This window comes from Condylura cristata, unplaced genomic scaffold, assembly GCF_000260355.1.
Source record: "Condylura cristata isolate star-nosed mole 26May11 unplaced genomic scaffold, ConCri1.0 scaffold00005, whole genome shotgun sequence".
NCBI classification, from domain to species: domain Eukaryota; kingdom Metazoa; phylum Chordata; class Mammalia; order Eulipotyphla; family Talpidae; genus Condylura; species Condylura cristata.
This window is the reverse complement of record NW_004567106.1, coordinates 66,954,654-66,978,015: the sequence shown is the minus strand read 5'-3', so window position 1 is coordinate 66,978,015 and position 23,362 is coordinate 66,954,654. Positions and strand designations below refer to the sequence as shown.

Genomic DNA, 23,362 nt, shown 5'->3' with positions numbered 1-23,362 from the left:
CGCCTCCAGAAGAAACCCCATACCATTAACTCTCCTTCCTATTGCCGCTCTTGCGCCACTCACTGACTTTCTCGCTCTACGGGCTTGCCTGTTCTGTATATTTTACATATAATGCGAATATATGAGCCCTTTTGTTTCTAGCTTTTACTTAACAAAATATTTACTAGACTAATCCATGTTTTTGTACTTCATTACTTTTTATGGCCAAATAATACTTCGTTTTTTGATATACCCGTGTTTGTCAAGCCACTCGTCAGTTGAATGAACATTTGGGTTCTTTCCACTTTTTGGCCTTTGTACAAGGTTTTGTGTGGTGGTAGATTTCATGTTCCTTGGCTGTAGGATCACTGGGTCGTTAATCACTTTGAACTTTTTAAAGAACTGCTAGGCTGATTTTGGAGTGGGCTATGCCAGTGTACATTCCCACCAGCAGTTGCCCTGTGTTCCAGCTTCTCCTTACCCTCACTAGTACTGTAGCTGTCTCTGTGGCTTTTACCATAATGGTGAGTATGAAGCACCTCCTTGTGGTTTTGATGGGGCTTCCTTAGTGAGTAATGGTGACGAGCAATTTTCTTGTGTTTATTGGCCATTTATATGTTTTCTTTGGAGAAATCTATTAAAATCCTGTGCTTATATTTAAGTTGGGTTTTTTGTTGAGTTGTGGGCATTCCTGATATATTCTGTATACCAGACCCTTAATAGCTATATGTAAATATTTTCTCTCTCTCTGTGGGTTTTTTTTTTCTCATTTTCTTGATAATTTCTTTAGGACAAAAATTTTACATTTGAGTGAAGTTCTCTTCAATTTTAGCCTGTGCATTGCTGGCACAGGCCAAGCCTGAGAGAATCTCGGATGGGTTGAGAGCCAGTCTTAGCTTAGGCTCAACTGTGTAGTGTGGACACTGTCCAGGCCCCAGGGTATCCAGCGCTGTGTTCTGATTTGGGTTGTGTCAGTGAATGCTACAGCAATCGCAGGGGTGTGGCCACTGCCCCAGTTTCCTTGCCTGGCCTTTGGTGTCTGTAATATGTGGGGTAATAAGACAACAAGTGCCTAGAACTACAAGAATTTCAAAGTCTAAATAAGCGGCCTCCCTGTTGGCACAAGGGGTCATAGGGGAGCACTATGAAGTTCTCTGCAGCCACTGCAGCATGAGTTCCATCCCCGGCCTCTCCCCTACCCCACCCACCTCTGACCTAGACCCCAGTTCTTGTATGCATAAATAAGTCTTTTTAAAAACTAGTAAAATTAAAAAAAAAATAGTAAAGTTCTGTAGTTGTCAATGTGTTTAAAAAGCAGTCTGTAAATAGCTACCAATATACTCATTGTGAATGAACCGAGATCCTTCCTTAGGAATCTCTTTTTTAACAAATATTTTATGAATTTTCTGAAATCAAATTCATGAATCATATAACCTCCTACACACAAATTTTTTTTTTTAAGATTTATTTACTTACGCATACAAGAACTGGGTTACAAGCCAGCGGTGCGGGAGGTAAGAGGTTACACCAGAGACAGAGTGGGGAGCAGAACAGGCAGATACCCCGGGACACGCGGCTGACGGGAACAGTGAGGAGACAGGAGCAGTCTGCTGTGCCATGTAGGTCAGCTCCCTGGCTGGAATTGAAATTGTGCTGCAGCGGCTGCGGATAACTTCACAGTGCTGTGCTTTAGCCCGTTGTGCCACCAGGAAGGGCCCCCACAAATAATTTTTAAAATTTGATGTAATGACCTAGCTAGAATATAAAGAACAAATTAAAAAGTAACTTATAATAGAATGTTGATGTGAACTGTGCCTGCTTAGGCACTGCAGCATCCGAAGATGGCCCAGTGGGTGCGCAAGCCCGCGGTAACAGGTATGGGCGTAACCCAGCTTCGTGTTGTAAGGGCACAGAGCATCAGTCACCTGGAGGGCTCACTAAAACACACATTTCTGGGCTCTCCCTAGGAGTTCAGCCCCTGGCAATTTGCATTTTTAGTAAGTTTCCAGTCTAGACCTGTGTGGCTGGTCTTGAGACCACACTTGAGGACCACCACTGTAGATGCTGTGATTCTTTTCCAGAGTCGTGGCACCTGATAAACTCCAAACAAGTTGGATGTATAGTTTCCTTCAAATTAGATGATTTATGTTCCTGAAAAATTGTACCAAAAATATGCACGAAATACTTAGTCACCCAGATGTGGGGTTGTAGATTTGGGCTCACACTGCTGCTGATGGATTTCATAGCACGCGGATGGCAGCAGAATGGAGGTCTCGTGACTCCAGACAGCTCTCCACCGTGCAGCCCTCCGCGTGTTGCTCTCACAGTGAGAGCAGCACCTCCCTGCCACTGTGACCATCCAGAAAAGCCCCACGAACTCCCAAACACCTTGTGGGCAGGCAGGCCTGCTGCTAGGAAGCTGTTGACCTAAAGGACTGGGAGCTGCCACACTTCAGCCCTTGGGTTCAGGGTCACCAGGCTCACAGCTGTGTGCCTATGAGGAGACACGTGGACAGCACGTGGAAGTCAGTCTTCTGGGGAGGTTTTTGATAATGGGTCACAGCAAATTATGGCCCAAAAGGTGAAAAATACAAAGGAAATGGGATCAGTCTATTTTAACAACTAAGTTTTACATAGTAAACGTGTGCGATTACTGGTCTTCAGCCTATAGACATTTCTTTCAAAAGGCAGGCATCGTTTTTCAGAAGTGAGTCTCACTTTGAAAACAGTTTCATGGGAAAACCAGACATCACTTTGCTCGCCAGCATTTTCACTGACGGGCCCACAGCCTTCCCAGACACCTGCCTCAGACAGGGTCTGCTGGAGGGCCTCTGGCCCTCGACACGGCCGCTGAGACGCTCCTCTTGGGTCACGCTGCCGCGAAGCACTCTGCCAGTCTCGGTGTTCATTTGCTGGCAAACGCGCTTGCTTCATTCTAACCAGATCTGACAGTCTCAGAACAAAATCTCATATAAAGTTGGATTGTGTTTTTAAAACTAAAAAGGGAAACTGCAATGGCAATGACCCCCAAACTTTATGCTGAATAGCAATGCATCAGTGTGTTTCCTCAGGCTCAGCACAGTCTGGCTTACAATAAGCATTTAATAAACATTTGAATGAGTCTGTGAGCTGTGCTTAGCATGGAGTATAGCCCAATGTTGATATTTTGAGTTACTTTATTCGTAGGTAGGTATGATAACTTTTTGGTTTCAAGATTGAAAAATCACTGATTTATATGTTTTTTACTATTTCAGGGTGGATTCATGCTGTGCTCACTTCTCAGGACTGTATGGCTTTTGGGGGGAACTTCCTGCACAACCTTAACATTGGCATGCAGCTCAGGTCTGTGTCACCAGGGCTAAAATGTTTTTTGTCTTTTCTTAAATAGGACATTGTGTAAAAGTTTCAAAGAAACAGGTTCACAACATATTTTAATTGAGCTGTCATGGAGAGAGACCCCCAAGAATGATTAGCGATAGGAACTTTTAAGAAAAATGCTGTTTGGAAATTTTGGCAGGAGACTTTGATACATTTGAAATCTAAAGTGAAAAAAAGAATATTCAGTTTGAAACTCCGTGGCTCCCTGCATTTCAGACTTCCATAAAAACATATGGCTCCATTGGCTGTCGTCATGGTGAGGGCATGAGCTGACTGATCAGACTGAGGTGTTAACAGAGGGCGCGGGAGCTGGTGTCAGGGCTGCTGTCGAAGCACGTACTTTCACTTTTCGATGGGCACTGGGTGAGCAGCCCTCTCCCCTCCTGCGAGAGAACTGGCTGCTGTCCCCGCAGCCTACCAAGGGTAGACTGTTGCCAGGCATTACTGTTTGTGCTGACGTGAGTCCTGACTGATGAAATACATTACATCTGGACGGGTGGAACTAGAAATGTCTGTCAGGAGCCGCATCTCTAAACTTTCCTGAGTGTGGTGATTCTTGTAAGTTGGCATGGCCCTGGGAAACCCTGGAAGCTTTGCTTAGTAGAGTTATTACAAGAAGGGGTGACTCTGACAGGGCTTCAAGCCTCACTGTGTGGCTCTCGTTCCCCAGGCCTGAACCACCCCCACAGGGGCACTGCCGCATGGCTTCTCTCAGATTTCAGCAACTGTGGGTCCCGTCTCCTCACCTTGAGCAGCTCCCAGTGTGGTGTTGGGTTTGGAAGTTTAGCAGGGTCTAAGGAAACCCCCAGAGGGGGTGTCCCTTCCTGTCCTACAAGCAGAGCTGTTTTCTAAACATTGTCTCATTTGTTAGAGCGGGAACCTCCTGGAACTCCTTTTAAAACTCACATCCCAAGGTGTGATCTTCTAGGAAGAATTCTTCATTGCACGGTTGCATTTGTAAGGTCAGATCTGGAGAAGATCACAGCCTACGTTGTTATGCAGCACACAGTACTTGTCTGGCCCCCTGTGTCATGACCTGTGGGTTCAAATTCTCTGTAGGGGAGAGCAAAGTCAAATTGAAGTGGTCATATTAATCGTCTCAAATTTGGTTCATTTAGGTGTTATGAGATGGAGAAAAGGCTAAAAACACCAGATCTCTTCAAATTCCCTTTCTTTGAAGCCATATGTTGGTTTGTAGCCAAAAACTTGCTGGAAACCCTGAAAGGTAATTAAATAGCAGACTTTCTTTGGCTCACCCCGACACCTGTGTTGGCAAAGCCACGGAGGTCTCTGACACAGGAGCCCTCACGCGTGTGGTGGGCCTGTTGCCCCTTTGTGTCTGCAGGGCCCCTGGCAAGAAGCCTTGGAGCTAGGCAGAGTCTCCAGCCTGCAGCCCCAAAGCAGGCCCAGGGAGATGATCCCGAGACCACGGCGGCGCTGGTCCTGCCCGCACACGTGGCGTCGCCCAGCAGCTCCCGCGTGCTGCGGTGCTCTCCGCCACAGTCGCCCGCGTCCCGTGTGGGGCTTGGAGACCCCGTGTCCTGCCCTGCGGCCTGAGCGTGTACACCCGTTACTTAAAATCCAAAGCTAATTTAGCCTTTGTCTGCAGGATGCTTTACCTCCTTTCCCCGTTCCTCTCCCATGCCCGCAGAGCTACGGGAAGACGGCTTCCAGCCTCAGACGTACCTCGTGCAGGGGGTGAAGGCACTGCATGCTGCTTTGAAATTGTGGATGAAAAAAGAAGTAAGTAGTTTTCCTTGAGGAAATAACTGGCGTGGTTTACATGGCAGGGCCAGGGAGGCAGAACACTTACGCTGTTTTGGCAGCACTTAGAAGTTGGCAGTAGTAGAGGGGATAAATCAGAGGTACTGGTTTCTATTCGTATCTGCAAAAATAAAGTACCTAGGTATTCCTATAATTTTTCATTTGGAAAATAAAATAATTTAGGTATATCTAGGATATTGGCTAAGAAATGAACATGTAGATAGAGGATAATGATAAATGACTTGGAGCTCCCATAGTGTGTTGCTCATTCTTCTTAGGCTTTATCTCCATAATCTCATCTCATCCTCAAAGCTGCTCTGTGAGGTCGGGTGCAGTTAGTTGTTACTCTCATTTTACATATAGGAAATCTGCGGCTCAGAGAGGGGTACGTAATTTGCCTGAGGCTGCTGGTTGAGCTGGGACCTAAAGCTGTGTCTCTGGTGGCACAGCGCGTGCTCTCATCCCCAGACTAAGGAGAAAGGAAGGCTAAGTGGGTCAAGGTTCGCAGTTTTTACCAAATTGTGGTCTAGTTGTTTGCATTTGAATCCTACCATTTTTAAGAGGCCAGCTTATCTCTCTATTGGGAATTGCTATGTTCTTCTCTTCTGCTTCCTGTAAACATTCCTGTGCCAATGGGCTTAGAAGTCAGGCCTGCTAGGTAAGGCATCCATGTCCCCTTCACTAGGCTTATGTGTTCTTAAAGAACAGGCACGTTGTCATCTTCCTTTCCCTTTTGGGACTTCGTGTACTTTTAATAAATGACAAATATGTCAGATAGTGAAAAATAACATTTCCATACCAATTTCTTGAATATCCATCCACTTAAAATAAAAATCCTGCTCTTAGAGATATTTGGGGGAGAAAGAAAAATAAGAGCTATTGGGAGACTATGATTAATATGTTACCTTCCCAGTAATTTTATACTTCTTTTCACTTTACTAACATTGCAACATTCCCACTCGAGTTAGACACTGTAGAAGCATTCAGGAAAGTAAAAGCAATAACATATATACCAAAAAGGTCATCATCTAGATGAAAAGTGAAAACATAGCCAGACCACAAAGCTATGTTCCAGGATGACAACAAAATGAAAGACACATTGCAAAGATTGTGTCATTTGTTTCCTGTTGAAGACTTTGGACAAATGGTTCTCAAACTGGGGTGTTGATTAGAATTGCCTTTAGAACTTTTAAACAATAATAATAATTTTAAGCAATAATGTCACTGGAGTCCTCCCCGAGAAGATTTTGATTTAATAGCTCTGGGATAGGCTCTGCATCTCTCTGTTGGACAAACTTCCTAGGTGATTTTGATGCACAGTAAAATTCATTGATAAAAAGATTATGAATTCATTACATTTGACATTCACTTTTAAAAACATGATGCTTGTGTTACAGGGTAACCCAATGTGAACTGGGCCACCTGTCTGTGGATCCTCCCCCACGTGCTTAAGATTCAATTATACTGCATGCACACACAAAAATGGCCAATAATGGGTTTATTTACAAAGGAGAAAGAAAAGGAACAGCCCTGGGAATGGGTAGAGAGATACAAGTTAACTAGAGCATCCTACCAGTTCCGCTGACTGGAACCCAGTAGCACACTGAGAGCTCATCAAGAACCAAGCAACCAGCCACCAGCAAGAGGCCAAGGGGGAGAGAGAGCCCAACGTGGCTCCTCTCTCTATATATACCCCAGAAAGTCTCAAAGTGGCTGCTTAGCTCCGCCCTTGGGTCCTCACAGTCCTCTCTTTGGTGTTGCTGGGAGTTGTAGTTTCAGTGACTGGAATAGGGGGTGGTGTCCACAAACCGCACATCTGCAGAGTTCGTTCAGGACATCCTTTCCCCTTAACAACTGGAACTGTTAACTTTGCTCTCACATGAGAGGACACGCAGAATAATGGTTAAGAGCATGGACTTTGTGGGTTCAGATGTTTGGATTCAGCTCTTGGTTTTGTTACTAATAAACTAGTGACCTTGAGCTAATTTCCTGACCTCTGTGTTTTTGTTCCCTTGGTTACAGAATAGAATGACAGCAGTATCACTGTGGTGGTAGTTGTTGGAAGAATTACATGCACTAACGCTCACAAAGTCCTTAACGGACACTTGCCTGGCACGTTACGTCACTGTTGTTATCAGTTTGTTTTACCAATAAAGGATGTGAAGCAAAGATAAAAACTTACACTGAGTACAATTAAAAAATCAGAATGCTCTTAGATACAAACATGAATATCTGGACATAGACATAGTAAATAATGAGAGTAGTTGCAGATATGGTAACTCACAAGTTAATTAATTATTTCCCTAGCATGGATCTTTTCCCTCTTTTGCTTTTGACTATGAAAAGTTTATTAAAAATTTTTCAAATTAGATTTCCAACAAGAAACTAGGATTATTTTAGTACCTGTATTCCCTCCTACACATCCATGTTCTTATTTATTAGAAGTTAAATGCCAAGCTTAATTAGTTACTGCTGACTGACAGTCGTTAGAAATACAGCAGACTTTGAGAAGTCGAATATGAGGTTACTACTCAATAGAAAGCAAAATTCACTGTGTGCTAGTGTGTCTTTAGCTCTTTCTAAGAGAATTTACACATTACTGAGGCTCTCCTTAGAAGGTCTCACACCAATTACATGAACCCTGAGAACTGACTTACTGTATTTGGCTATGTCTGTAAAACCTAGAAATCCCCAAAGTTGTGTTAGGAAATTATTTTTTCCAGATTAAAGTAACTTTGGTTCTTTTCTTTGTTGATCCAAATACAGCTTGTGTCTGAACATGCCTTTGAAATTCCAGACAATGTTAGACCTGGACATCTCATTAAAGAACTTTCTAAAGTAATTCGAGCAATAGAGGTAAGCTTGGGCGCTATCATCTGAACGTTTGGTTACCATCTTTGAGAAGCAGATGGATCAACCTCTACACTGCAGACATTTGAAGGCTCTGCTACACTTAGGAAACAGGTCGAATGAGCTGTTTTAGAAGAATTCTTAGGTTTCCAGGCCTCAAATGTCCTAGAGAGAAGTTTAGAGTATGGTATCATAATGAAGTGATGAAGGAATATTGCCAAGCTATTTCAGATTCTCTAGGTTATTATACAAAATCAAGTACAGAGTAAAGCTTCAATATTCCATTTGTTTCTAGAAATGACAGTAGATCATTCATAAAGCTCAGGATATAGGGTCAAGAGGACCCTCGGAATATGCAAGTACAGCTGAGATTGAAAACAGGGTTGTTAGGGTGTGTGTAAAAATAAATTCACCTCCACACCCCTGCCTTAACACATGCAGAAAACGAGGCTTAGTTATTGCGAGGTTGGGCTGGAGCCTGTGGACTTGGGGACCTTGAGTGCACTGAATGAAAAGAGGAGGAAAAACAGTCTGCAAACATAAATGCCTCTTCCAGCGGGCCACCTGGACACTGGCAGCCTGGCCCGTATCTCCCAAGCCACAATCTGAAATCTTTCAGTGGAACAACCCCGGCAGGTCTCTCTGGTGAAACTCCCAGTCACACAGAGTCCCCACTCAGCTTTCCTTTTACATACAGTGGGACACACGGATTGTAAGAGTACAGTTTTCAGTTTTGGCGAGTGGTGCACCTGTGTGAGCAGTGCTCCAGGTGGGAGGGAGGCCATTCTCATTCCCAGAAAGCCCCTTCTTGCTCTCCCTTCCCATCAGTCTTTGCGCACCATCGGCCATAGCTCAGGGCTCTGCCCTTTATTGCTGTGCCATAGCTCAGTCTAGCCTGTTCTTGAATTTCAGTCAAGGCAGTCATTTAGGAGACACTGTTTTTGTGTCCACTTCTTTCATCCAACATACTGCCTTTGTGATTTATCCATGTTGTTGTGTGTGAGTTGTTTTGTTTTTTAAATATTGAGTAGCTGTCCCTTCAATAGATAACACCAGTTAGGTTTCCATTCCTCTGTTAATATTTATTTGGCCCATCTGTAGATTTTACCATGATGAATTAAACTGTTAAAAGCATTCTTGTATGTCTTTTTGTGGTAAATAATATGTTCTCATTTTTCTTACATTAATGCCTGAGAGTAGAGTTATTGAGTAATAGAGTAAGTGAATTTTTAACTTTCTGACAGTCTGCCGGTGGTTTCCCTAAATAGTTGTGCCATTTTATGCTTTCACTGGTAAAGCAGAGGGATCGTACCTGTTCTGTATCCTCGCCAATATTTGGTGTTTTCAATCTGTTTAATTTTTGCTGTCTTGGAATGAAATGTCACTTCCTTGTGGTATTAATTTGCATTTTTCTGAAGAGTTATGGTATTGGCCACCTTCTTGTGTATTGGCTATTTATATTTTTCTCATGAGATATCTGTTGCCCTTTGTAAAATTGAGTTGTTCTTATCGATTTATAGGCCTCCATTATGGATGCTGGCCGTTGTTTCTCTCTCTTTCTCTTTCTCTCTCTCTCACACATACACACACACACACACACACACACACACACACACGTATAGTGGCTTATCTTGCAGTATCTTAGCTGTGGTTTGATGAACCAAATGTTTTAATTTTAAGGAGATCCAGCCTTTTTCTTTAGTATTTCTGTCCTAAGAAATCTTTTCCCACCCCAATATCTTTTTTGTAGAAGCTTTCACAATTAGTAACTAGCCAAACTTGAATTTTTGTATAGCACAAAAGGTAAATCAAAACATTACATTTTTCCCATATCTTCATCCAGTTTTTGTTACCATTTGTTGAAGCCAGTTAATTTTTCTCAACTGAGCTAACATTGATTTACAGCACTGTATATGATTTAGCTGATTAGATTTTTAATTAGCTTTCCCTTTAAAATGTGAAAAGAGCCAAGAAGAGTTTTGAAGACAAAAACCAAAAATAAACAAAAAATTTTAAAATGTATTTTAAGCAAATAATAAGTTCTCTGTCCTAAAACCAAACATTAGAGAAAAGAGTAGATACTGCCTCCATGAAAACAGAACAAGAGGCTGTATAACCAAGAAATACTCACAGAAGAAAGAAAAACAGTTTCTTAAAAATTATAAATATGACAGAAGTCAACTTGAATAGAATGGCTAGAAAATAAAGCTAGACAAACCTTCCATAGAGTTTAAAAAGAAGACAGAAACTTAGAAGGTCATTTTACAGTCACCGTCAAAATACTAGAGGCTCCAGAAAGAGACATTAGAAAACAAGGAGAAAACTATCAGAGGAATACTAAAAATATTTTAGAATTCAAGGACGAATGTTCCCAGCTTGAGCACCCCCACTGAATGCCTGGCATGGTGGGTGAGTAGAGACTTGTTCCAAAGCTAGTCCAGGTCAGGGCTTAGCATGCCCGTGACCTAGTAAATTCTAAAAGTATTGGGGGGTCATATGCAAGGGTTTGGGAATCAGAATAATGTCAGATTTCTCGGCAGTATCACTGCAAACTAGAAGATAGTGGATTTGTCTTTACATTCTGGGCTATCAACTACCTACAAGTCTGTATAGTTAACAACCTGTAAGTCAAATATGATGCAAAATAATGATGTCAAGAACAAGCTGCAAAAGTTTTACTTCCCACATTCCCTCTTTCAGAAACTTTTAGAGGATGTGCTATTTTAGAAAAAGCAGGAATAAACCAAAAAAGGGGGAGACCTAGAATTTATCTTTCGAAATACTGAGTCCCTGTGGTTTGTTTTGTACCATCTAGGGGCACAGAGCAGTGAACAAAACAAAGCCCCGATCTGTTGCTCTTTAATAGGAAGAGGCTGGCCAGAAATATTTTAAAATGGCAGGAATTGACAAGAAATAAAGGAGGAGAAGAAGATAAGGAGAGACAGCCAGAGATGGTGATGGGGGCTGTAGTTATGTGAACAATGCAGTGGAAAAGGTCAGGAAAGGCCTCTGAAGGCAGGCAAGAGCATCCAGCCCAGGATGGAGTAGGACAAGGAAAGACTCCTTATTGGCAATTCAATTTTATTTATTTAAAGTCCCTTTTTTTTTTTTTTAAGATTTATTTATTCATACAGAACTGGGGTACAGGCCAGAGATGCAGAGGGTGAGAGGATTCACCAGCGACAGAGTGGGGAGCAGAACAGGCAGATTGACGAAGTACACTGCTGAGGGGAGCAGCGGGCGGGCCAGGAGGGGTCCGCCATGCCATGTGGTCACCTCCTGGGCAGGCGCAGGCAGGGATCGAACTCATGCAGAAGTGGCTCAAGCCTCTTAGTGCTGTGCTTTAACCCGCTGCGCCACCAGGGAGGGCCTAAAGTCCTTTTTTAACAAGAATTACTATTTGTTCATATAAGAACTGGGGTACAGGCCAGAGGTGTGGGTGGTGGGGGGTGTGAGAAGACTCACCAGCGATAGATCTATGGAAATACACTGCTGAGGGAAACAGTAGGTGAGACAGAAGAGGTCTGCTGTGCCATGTGGGTCACTCCCTGGCTGGGGATTGAACTCATGCTGCAGTGGCTGCAGATAGCTTCATAGTCCTGCAACTTAACCCCTTTCGCTACCAGGGAGGCCCTGCAATTCTGTGTTAACTGGCATCTTGTACTGTATCTGGAATCCCTGAGGAGGGACGTCTCTAAAGAATAATACAAAGATGGCAGATTACATAATATGTTTGTGTGTTCTTATGTTTCTATTTAAGAATTTTGTTATCAGTTGGTGTCAAATACATAGAAAACAATGTAGATAGAAAGTGAGTTGATTAAGATTTGCGAGGTAACTCCAAGGATATGAAAGAAAGGAAATGAAGTGGTGGCATGTTGTGGCAGTGGCCTATACATTTTTACTGAGTTAACTTAGATACTGAACAATGGAGGAAAAGGAAGTGCCTATTTTAGGAGAGGTGCAAGAGTGGAGACTTCATTTTGTACAATAGGAGTTCAGTAATATATGAAGAAATTACAGTATAAACATGTTATTTACATATTTGGAAGCAAGTAACTAAGTAACAATGAAAAAGCAGAAATAAGAGCAGAACATGTTTGTGTACTGAAAAGCTGGCCCCAGCAGATAAATACATGTGTGTCTACACAGGCGCATGCAGGAATTCACTGCAGCCACAAGTGGAAGCGGCCGAGCAGGTCTCCATCACAGGCGGGTGGCGCCTCCAAAAGCGGCTGCTCATGCCGTGGAGTGTTATGCAGCCTTGAAAAAGGACATTCTGACATGTGCTACAACAGGGATAAACCTTGAGACATTTCAAGTGAAATAAAGGGATATATATGGTATAGTTTCCCTTATACCAGGTTTCATGGATAATTAGTTCACAGAGAAAGGCGTTGGTAGTTGCCAGGGGTTGGGTGCTGGGGGGAGAAGGAATGTAGAGTTTTTATTTAACAGGTACATAGTTTACGTTCGGGAAGATTGAAAAGTTCTGGACATGGATGGCGGTGACTGTTGGACAACAGAGGGAAATGTAGTTAGTATTGAACACTCAAAATGACAAATTACATGTGTTACCACCGGTCATGTGCTACACAGCTATGTTAGGTTATGTTACTACCATGACAGAAAACTTGCAGGTGTTGCTTCTGGAGAATAGGAATCAGGATGGGAGAAAGTAACCTGTTTATTTTTCATGATGTGCTAACAGAGTTTTGATTTTGAAAAACTACATCGCTTTGTGGCTTTGGCTTAAAAAACAAGCACTGACTGACCGAAATACATAGGTGAACAGTGTTCATCCCAGGCAAGAACTCGAAGCAGCCGAAACAGCTCTGAGCATTGGGTCAGCAGATTGTGCTCTGTCTTTGTGAGGGGTACTGGTACAGCGCAGCTTTACAATGACACTGAGGTGCTCCCTGGTGGCACAGCAGGTTAAAGCACAACACTAGGAAGCTATCGCAGCTACTGCAACAGGAGTTCGATCCCCAGCCAGGGAGTGACCCACGTGGTGCAGCAGACCTCTCCTGTCTCCCCCCTCAGCAGTGCACTTAGTCGATCCACGTGCTCTGCTCCCCACTCTGTCTCCGATGAGTCCTCTCACCCGCCCCCCCATCTCTGACCTGTACCCCAGTTCTTGTATGCATAAATAAATAAATCTTTAAAGAAAAATAGAATGATACTGAAAGTCAGCAAATATGTTGACAGGGTACTATGGGGGAAGATGAGGGGCAAAGGTCTTACGGTTTGGTCTTTTTGATTATATGATTGAATGGTTTTTACTTTTTTAAATAAATACTTATAATTTTATGAATGATTACTTAGGTATGTCCATAGTCTTGTCATCAAAATATTCTTAAATCTAATTCTTCAAGGAGGAAAATGGCAAACCAGTTAAATCTCAGGGAATTCCTACTGTGTGTCCAGTTTCACGATCCTCAAATGAAGCAACTTCTCCATATCATTCCCGACGGAAGATGAGGAAGCTTCGAGATCATAATGTCCGAACTCCTTCTAACCTGGACATCCTCGAACTCCACACAAGGGAGGTCCTCAGAAGGTTGGAGATGTGTCCGTGGGAAGAGGCAAGTATTGAGTTCATGACCATACAAGGAAGTTTGGTTGTTCCTGAAAGGTCTTTAAAAGGATAATATAAAAGGGCAGTCCGACCATTATTGTTATCGAATCTGCTTTGCTTTCTAGAGGCCAGACAGTACCTGTGCCTACTCAGTTTTGTAGGCATTTGTGTAGAAGCAGAGGAATGGACCTCACACTGCTAGGGTCACTGAGGTTGACCCTATGCTCCTGTAGCCTCTGGAGAAAATACCAGAATGAGCAGCACCTAGGTCCTGCCCCCATGTCACTTCCATCCTAGTTCACATGAGAATGATGGCAAGACAGAGACTATAAAAATGTGTTGTTTCAGAGAACAAGTGCTGTGAAAGAGTCAGACAAAGGAGTTGGGGTGGCTGGTGCCTTTGTCTAGGGTGGTGAGTAAGCACTCACGCTTACGTAGTGAGAAGTCAAACAGAACCACAGGTTTGAGGAAGAGTGTTGTAGACAGAAGCAGGAGCAAGTCAGGCCAAGCGAGTTGCCTAATTATGGAAGTTCTATTTATTATTGAAGAAGAAAGATTACTGCAGAAGGGAAGTACCCTTCAGATCATGAAAAGCAGTGAACTCCCTGTGTCTTTCTGTGTAACGCGGCCTCTGTCCCACTAGAGCAGTTTGGGGCCTGCAGTTTGCCGACTGTGCCTGTTAGGAAGATGAGGGCCAGGTCCAGGAGGGGTCCCTGGAGGGCCTGGCAGCTAGCGCTGCAGCAGAAGACGCGAGGGTGAGGCTGGACGTTGGCACAGGCTGTGCTTTCTGCCAGAGGGGCTCGCCCGCAGGTTGGCTTGGCGCACATCTTGCATTCTGCTCTGCAGCATGTGTTTCGTTGTTAGCAGGCTGCAGACAGATGAGCCATGTCCTGCTTTGGTTTTAGGAGCCATTTAGTTTTAGTGTCACCCCACTGCACCCCTCACAGGTGACTGTTTAGGGCGCAGAGCGGGCAAGTGGTGGTGCGCTGTGGTCTTCTACTGAAGCAGGTGTATTTGAGGGTGGAAGTCAAGCAAGTTCTGTTTTTATCCTTGAAGGATGTCCTGAGCTCTAAACTGAATGGAAAATTCAACAAACATCTCCAGCCATCTTCCACAGTACCTGAATGGAGAGCAAAAGATAATGATCTACGATTACTGCTGACCAATGGAAGAATAATTAAGTATGTAAAGGAGATCAGTGTATCAGACTAGTTAGTTTTCAGTGACCCCCTCTGTTCATTGAATCCCCAGCCCCCATGTTACACAGCTGACTGGGAGTGGGTGGTTGGGGTTCTGCTGTTTGGCCACCTCATTGCATTTTTTCTGACTTGGTTGCTTTTCCTTCTGTATACAGAGATGAGAGACAACCCTTTGCAGATCAAAGTCTTTACACAGCAGATAGTGAGAATGAAGAGGATAAGAGAAGAACCAAAAAAGCAAAAATGAAAATAGAAGAAAGTTCAGGAATAGAGGGCATGGAGAATGAAGAATCTCGGAAACCACTTAACAGTATGTTTAATTTTTTAATGGTCACTTTATTTTATTTGGATTTGTAATCTTAGACTTTTGTCTGAATTAAATTTTTAATATAATGCTAAGGTAAGAATTGCAGTCTGAGAGTATGTGGTTATTTTAATTCAGAGAATTTTAAACAAAATAGCTGAAGATCTGTCTGCAGTTTATTTTTTTTTTTTTTTAGATTTATTTATTTATGCATACAGAGCAGGGTATAGGCCAGAGGTCAGGGGTGAGAGGATTCACCAGAGACAGAGTGGGGAGCAGGACAGGCTGACTGGGGAAATACACTGCTGAGGGGAGCAGCAGGCGGGTCAGGAGAGGTCTGCTGCGCCATGTGGTCACCTCCAGGGCGCGATCAAACTCATGCTGAAGTGGCTTTAGCTTCTCAGTGCTGTGCTTTAACCTGCTGCGCCACCAGGGAGGGCCTCCAATTTATATTTTGTCTTCTTCAGGGCATCTTAAAACTCAGACAAATTTTCATGACTGATTAAAACTTCTCTAACCTTTTTGGACTACAAGTTTATTATTTTTTAAATTTAATTTGTGGAGAGTGCATGATTTTCCCCACCACTACAGCATCCATAGGTGATCACCATACCCCTGTGCCCTTCCCCAGCCCCTGGTGACAGCCCTTCCCCTCCCTTCATGTGCCTCATATCTGTATCGGACCGGCTTTCAGGCTTTGACTTTGCCCCTTTGTTTGGTTGTTCTGTATTCCACACGTAAGTGAAGCCATCCAATATTAGTCTTTTTCCTTCTGATTTATTTCGCTTACCGTCAACCCTCCAGCTCCATCCCTGCTGCTGCAGATGGCATGAGTTCATCTTGTTTTGATCTTTGAGCAGTATTCCATGTATATATATACCACATCTTCTTATCCATTCATCTGTTTTGAGGCCTTTTGAGGCCTATAGGTTGTTTCCAGAACTTGGCTATTGTAAATAATGCTGGAATAAACATAGTACAGATTTTCTTTAGAAATTGTGCTTTTACATTTTGGGGGTCAGTTCTGAGGACGGGAATAGCTGGGTCAGATGGCAGGTCCATTTGCAGTATTTTGAGGAATTTCTCTCTGCAGCTTTCCATAGGGTCTGGACTAGTTTACAGTCCCACCAACAGTGTAAAAGGGGTCCTTTTTCTCCACATCCTCGCCAGCATTTGTTGTTTCTGGTTTTATTAACATGGCCTATTCTGACAGGTGTGAGTTATCTCGTTGTGGTATTGATTTGCAGAGGTAATGAACTTTGTTTCATAAGCCTTTGACCATTTGCATTTCTTCTTTGGAAACATGTCTTTTTCACGTTTCTGCCTGTTTTTTGATTGGGCTGTTTAATTTGTTTTGTTTGAGTTACATGAACTCTTTGTAGATCTTCAGTATCAGCCCCTTATAGATGTATAATGAGCAAATGTTTTCTCCCTTTCAGTGTGATATCTCTTTGATTTTTTTTATTTATTTTGCCCCCGCTGTTTATGCCCTCCTTTGTTTCCCTTGATTCTGGAGACAAATTCTCAAAGCTGTTTCTGAAGTTTATGTCATGGAGTATTTTCCTGAGTTTCTTACCTCTATATATTTTATAGTTTGGGGTCTTACATCCACATCTTTTATCCATTGTGATTGATTTTTACGCATGGTGTATGATGGCAGTCTAGCTTCATTCTTTTGTATATGGCAGTACATTTTCCCAGCACCATTTGTTGAAGAGACATTCTTCATTCCACTGTATATTCTTTATTCCTTTGTCATAGGTTAGTTGAATATATGTATGTAGTTTTATTTCTGGGTTTTCAATTCTATTCCATTAGTGTTTGTACCTGTGTTTATTCCCATACCAGGCTGTTTTTATTATTATGGCTTTGTAGTATAGTTTGAAGACTGAAAGTGCAGTATCCACACTTACCCCCCTCTTCCTTAGTCAGAAGAGCTTTTGCTGTTCAGGTCTCTTGTGAGGCCATATGAATTTGTAATGGTTGTTTTAAAGGTCAATACATTACTCAGGTGAGAATACATAGAGCAACTTGCTAATTTTAAAGTTCTTAAATTTGTTGTTGAATCGAAATTTCTTTTGTCCCTAAGACTTATGAGAAACCTCAAGTATTTCCGAGTACTTTTTCCTATCAGAAAAATGCAGATTGTGAATTCCAGATGAGGGGGATAGTCAAGGGAGATGTTACTAAAGGTGAGGGTGTGTGGTGGTCACTTGCCTAGTGACAGTTTCTGATGGATTTATGTGAAAGCACATGTATTTTATGTGCTTGTACTTCAAATAGTAAAACAATGGATAATTTAATGCAACTTCACAAATGATTTTAACTCATGTATACATGGTTTTCAGAATTAAGAAGCTTTTTTATATAAATGACCTGAAGCTATTAGTGATCCATGTAAAGTTTTATTTGATTGCCTGCTGGTGAGAAGACCTCTACTTAGTAGTTATTAGTTGGTTTCCCACATTATACAAACAGTAACATCTTCTTTCTTCTTTGAGTGAATTCTTAATTTCTCAACATTTTTCGGAGCCTCAGTATTTCAAAAGTAGTTTTTTGGAACTTGACACATATATGTCCAGATGATAAACTTTACTTAATCCATGTTAAATATCTCAATTCTAGCTGACTCTCCAGAACTCTGCTATCACTGTCATCAGTGATTCTGCCTTTGTTTCCACACTGGAAGGGAGGCTGCCTGTGGGGGTCTGCAGAGTACTTGTGGACTCATGACATGCTTTTAGGGTTGGGGCATCATTTTGCTTTTCTTGCTTTCTAATGCAAAAAGAGAAATTGAAGAAAGTAGCTTGAATTTATTGTTTTGTTTTGTTTTGTTTTCTGGAAAAAATATAAGTAACCCACCCCATAGGGGTTATATAATTGTGTTCAATAAACACCAAGTATTTTCAGAATACTCTTCACTCTGCATCTTGCTCAGTTAGGGAGAACGTCCCTAGAGGGTAAGGTAGTGAAAGGGATGGAAGTAGCATGAAAGAGGTTAGAGCAGGAACCAGTGGGACCCGTCAGGTGCTGGACAGGCTTCCGTGTCACCTGGGTCATGAATTCTAACCGCTTTCATTTTCCTCTCTTTCCCTTTGAGGGTTTTTTACAAGTGTGAAGTCAGAACTCAGGAATCGATCATCAGAATATTCTGACATTTCTGATTCAGAAGACTCTGGACCTGATTGCACCACACTGGTATGCCCCAAGTGCTGTGACCTGTACATCATTTTATAGTTACTTATTTCACCTAGGAGGAGAGTGAATGACAGCTTTCCTGAGAGCTTGTCCTTGGAGCTTTTCCATGGAGTGCTGCACACATGCGTGCACACTTCATGTGGCCCTTGACAGTGATACATGTGGCCTCTTTCCCCCTTTGGAAAGGTGGAGGGAGATACTGCTCTTGCATTTCACATATTTCTCATAAATTGTATTTCATTTTATCTTGAAGAAAACCTGTACAGTGTATCTTTTACTGAGAATTATTTTACTGTAGTTATTAGAGCTTTTCACATGAAATACAGAGGGAATGCCATGATAATTCCAGATGTTTTGGTTGGTTTGCACAGACTTGGTCAGATCTCATGTAGGTGTGCTTACCTTTACTTATTTTTTTAATCTCAGAGAAGTAATTTTGCCACTGAAGAGTCTGAAAGTTCAGGTGATGAAAAGAAACAAGAAATAACATCAAACTTTAAGGAGGAATCAAGTCTAATGAGGAACTTCCTTCAAAAGAGCCAGAAGCCATCTAGAAGTGAAATTCCAGTTAAAAGGTAGGCTTGCCGAATCACACTGTGATGTAAGTGACATGAGAACTTTTTTCAGCTTTAAAATTTGACCAAAACTATAATTAAATGAACTCTTGTCTTGTTCGATGACCTCCCTAGGGAATGTCCTACCTCGACCAGCACAGAGGAGGAAGCAGTTCAGGGCATGCTGTCTATGGCAGGGTGGCACTGCTCCCCGTGTTTGCAGCGGCCGGGACAAAACGCAGACCGCAGTGGCGACAGGCCCTCTGCGCAGGACCCCAGCAGCTGCCACAGTAGTGACCATGAGGCCAGGCAGTTGTATCGCAGTGATAAGCCAGTGGAATGTGGTAAGAAGCATGAAGAGCCACACATGGCCCCCAGCTAACCGCGCTGTGGCCTGGCCCTGCCCGCTGCTGCTTGCTGCACATCTGTGGGTGCTGAGGGTACTGGCCCCGGGGGTACAGTGTTGCCAGGTCACAGAGACCCCGGTGCTAAGCACCCGTGTGCATGAACTGGGCCTGGGCGCTTCACTGCCTGGTTGCACCCCCGCTGCTGCAGGGCAGTCTTATTCCCCAGCACGAGTTTCTCAGCGAAGAAGGAATGTTTTGGTGTCTAAATGGTTGGCTGCGCTTGGTCAGTCTGCCTTTTTCCTGTCATGGTGGGACAGGGGACACAGTTTGAACTGTTTCTGACTGAGGTTATTCTCTTTCCCACGTGATAGTGGCAGGAAAGAGAGAAAACTCGATGGTAATATCAGCAATGCTATACAGTGTTTTATTGTCTCCCTGTAGAAAAGAAATTTGTTTCCCTCAAACTCTGAGGATTGTTCTTTAAATTCAAGTTTGTGTGTCGATAATTGAATGTTAATTTCTCTTTAGGATACCATGTTAAGACTGAAGAGCAAGACTTGAGGAATTCTTCCTGGATGAAACAGTTTGATACAACGTCCAGATTTAATCTTCAGGTATATGCACAGTTTGAAGGGCTAACTGTGCTCTTGCTTTCTTTTCTAACTGTACGTAGTTATCAGCACTCCCTGGCTCCTGATCCAGACTCTGCTGTCAGAGAAGAGCTGGTGTGGTCGGGCCCCAGGCTGTCCGTACTTAAACAAATGTATTGAACCTCAATAGCTTTTTAAAGAAACCACCAAAGGAGGAAAGCCTCTTGCAAGTCCTGAAAAATGACAGCCAGAGAAAGAACCACAGTTCCTAAATGGCAGAGTGGAGTCTGCCCTCTTTGCCCCCCGTGTTCCTCTCCTGTTCCTTCCACATGGCACACACTCCTTGAGTCCAGGATGGCTAAGTCATATTCTTTCTCCCCTCCCTCACCCTACTTCAGATAATGTGTCCTTGATTTACTTGTGGTGCAACTTCAAGACTTGACCCCTTCAGAGCTGTGAGGCCTTGGAATGGGGTGACGGGCATGAAGGGTGTTCTTCTGCGGCTACTATAGCTGAAAGCAAAGGGCTACAGTCTTTTTCTTCCCCTTCTCGACTTGCTGATATAGAGCGAGGCTGAAGACTTCATTGCTCTTAAAGAACCCTGAAAATTCAGCCTTCTTTCCTTCCTTTTTCTTCAGGATATAAATAGAGGCCAGAAATACATCAAAAAAGAAGTTTCCTCAGAAGTCGTTCAAAAGGTCCAAAGTAGAAATTCTGCGGACAGCAGTGGCTCAGGCCCTCAGAATGGGAAATACATGCAGAATCCCAGCTCGAGTGCAGGGGCATACCAGATGAGCGATGGCGGTGTGAGCCCGGAAAGGCCAGTTGGTGAAACGTCCTTCTCAGTGCCTCTTCACCCCACCAAGAGACCCGCATCAAACCCACCACCTATCAGCAACCAGGCAACGAAAGGTGACGCGTGCACACTGTAGGCTCGATGTGTTGCTGGGGGGGGGTGACAGCGGTGGCACTCGGGTCGCTCACAGCCTGATGTGTGTGGTCAGTGCGGTGAGTCAGTATGGCCGGTATGAGCTCCCCATGCCAGCCGGGAGGCGCTTGCTAGACGCAAGTTGATCCTGACGGGAAGATGAGGACTTAGCCTCGCTGAGCTGGGGGAGTGGCCGAGGAGACAGCAGGGAGGGGCGGTCAGGGGAGAGGCAGTGTGCGGTAGCCGACTGTCGGCTCTGTCGCTGAAGCTCAGAGAGCGGCAGAGTGTGCAGCGCTCACGCGCCGAAGAGGGCTGGGCAGATCAGGAGCGTGTTCCAGCCTCCTCCAGGAGCTCGGCCCTGTCCTGAGTGACCAGTCAGCGAGGCTTTAAGCAGCAGCTGTCCAGAAGCCGCTGGCATCCCGGGCAGCTGCTCACCTTTCGCTTGGGTTTCCTAGGGGCCTCTGGCAGGCGTGCTGTTCTCATTTCTTATACCGTGCTTGGTGTTCCTAGGTAAACGCCCCAAAAAAGGAATGGCAACAGCCAAGCAGCGTCTCGGCAAGATCCTCAAGTTGAACAGAAATGGCCACGCCCGCTTCTTTGTGTGATGGAGCTGCCGTGGTGGCCTCTCTTCCCTGGGAGACCATCTTGGGGACAGGAGCCTGGAGCCCCGCCGTGCCCGCGGAAGCAGTTTGCATGTACAGTAGGGAACACTGCCTGAAGAACAAACGGACCCGATGCTGCATTGTCACTGTGCCACACCCACTCAGCAATAACCACTGGGACCTGGTGGGAGAGGACGAAGGAGGGCGAACCTTCGAAAGAGACCCTGAACTGGAACGGGCCTCTTGTCAGGGCTTGAGCTGCATTTGTTGTTGGTAGTGTCTTGATTTATTTTCAGTGGTAGGGTAAAGAATTATCAATAATTTATTTAACAGATTTTTTTTTTAAAGTTAACAGCCTTTAAATTCTTTCTTTTTTAAAGCTATTTATTTGGAAGATTTCTGGAGAAATATCTCACTAATTTAGATTTAAGAATGTGAAGGTTTTTTAAATTATTTTTGATAGTGTGTGTGTTACATGTGGGGAAGAGCCACGGTAGCAGTAACTAGTCTGGACTCTTAAATTTGATATTCAGGTTAAAGTCTTAAACAGGGATTTGATGCATTAATTATTTTAAATTAAGATGTATATGAAAATCATTTTATTTTATATATTTCATGTGTTTTTTATAAGCTATTAGCTTCGCTTTTGCTAACATCCAAGGTGCATACTGTTATCCAGGTTGATTACCTTATACCCCGCCTCCCTCTGCACTCCCCATCTTTTGTGACGATATTACAGAACTCTTCTCTTTGCAGGGAAATACTTTCATAGCCAATGGATAAGAACTACATAAACGATCCTACATCTCTCATTTCATTTGACATGGCAATTTTCTTCTCAATATAACAATAGGCTTCTTGCATTTTCATTTTTGCTGGTGATATCTGGGTCCCAAAGAGAACAGCTTTAATATCTTTTTCCTACTTGTGGGAAAAGTGTTCTAAGTTTGGTTAATTGTCATGTTTGTGGTTTTTCAGATGCATTTGTAACTACAGAGGGCCTTCTTCATACTGCTGGTGTTGGAGGGCATGGCCCCTCCCTGCCACAGAGGTTATATTTTATGATGCTTTTATTCTGTGATTTATTGGAAAATATGATTTGATGTAGTATATTCAAATCTGCATAATAAGCCGTAATATAATAAGACTATACTGTATTAAGTTGTATAGAAGCAAGCATGTTGGAGTAGATCCCTCGGGTGTGTGTGGAGTGGGTGTGGGTGTGCACACGTGTGTTTAGCTTTTATGTCTGAACTTTCTAAAGAACTAAGAGTACAATGGGTGCTTCTTGCCGTTTCTTCCATCTGTCCCGACTTAACCAGTGCATATTGAGGTTAAGTGTCTGGTTGAGCTTTAAGGAATCATTTATCTCCTTTATGCCACTTTTACTAGATGCCAGTTTTCATTTGTGCTTGTTTTTCCTTCCCTCTCCCCGCCCATAGCATAAACATAAGTGAATGCTCGAAGCGGGGTGGAGATAGTCCCAGTTCTGATAAAGGGCATTTTTTACAAGGTCCTCTAAAGAAAACAGAGACAAATAGGATAAAGTTTATTTTTATTGGTGAGGAAACACGATCATATCCCACATTTGTCTTTTTTTTTTTTTTTTAAACTCAGCAAGGTGGCAGGACCTTCCCTTCCATATTCAGTATCATTTGAACGTGGAATCATCTTTCATGGTTCCATTCAGATGTGTATTTTCAAAGAGAAATATTTCTTACTCTCTTTCCATTCCAATACTCATGGAATATATACAAAATAGCTTATGAATTAGCCGTTTTTGTCCCAGTGACTCAATTAAAATCAGGATCTTAGCTGGGTGTCAGGAAGAGTTTTATGGAAATACTAAATGTCTATAAATGGCCACTTAAACTCTAGCTAAGAGAGCACAGTCGTTGGTTGCTCATCAGATGGTAAGATGTCAAAAATTTAGGTTTGACTGATTTTCCCACTTTCCCCACACAATATATAACTATGATATTTCAGTTTCCTGTAGATACTGCTTTAGTGATATACAGTACACATTTTGGTTTTGGTTAAAGATCTATGAATTATTAAGAAAAGAAGAATTATAAATTCTTTTTCTAGCTA

General features: G+C 43.1%; 1 protein-coding gene across 1 annotated transcript in view; it reads left to right on the top strand.

The window, feature by feature from the left end:
• Positions 1-22,848, top strand: part of KDM7A (lysine (K)-specific demethylase 7A) — a 40,150-nt gene extending 17,302 nt beyond the window's left edge. Inside the window, exons 8-20 of the mRNA XM_004677085.2 lie at positions 3,234-3,321; positions 4,476-4,582; positions 5,009-5,100; positions 7,888-7,977; positions 13,347-13,556; positions 14,606-14,730; positions 14,904-15,058; positions 18,153-18,250; positions 18,677-18,825; positions 18,940-19,148; positions 19,680-19,765; positions 20,380-20,653; positions 21,180-22,848. Coding sequence (XP_004677142.2) covers positions 3,234-3,321; positions 4,476-4,582; positions 5,009-5,100; positions 7,888-7,977; positions 13,347-13,556; positions 14,606-14,730; positions 14,904-15,058; positions 18,153-18,250; positions 18,677-18,825; positions 18,940-19,148; positions 19,680-19,765; positions 20,380-20,653; positions 21,180-21,274 — 1,778 coding nt within the window. The 3' untranslated portion in view covers positions 21,275-22,848. The remainder of the gene's footprint in view (positions 1-3,233; positions 3,322-4,475; positions 4,583-5,008; positions 5,101-7,887; positions 7,978-13,346; positions 13,557-14,605; positions 14,731-14,903; positions 15,059-18,152; positions 18,251-18,676; positions 18,826-18,939; positions 19,149-19,679; positions 19,766-20,379; positions 20,654-21,179) is intronic.
• Positions 22,849-23,362: the final 514 nt, after the last annotated feature.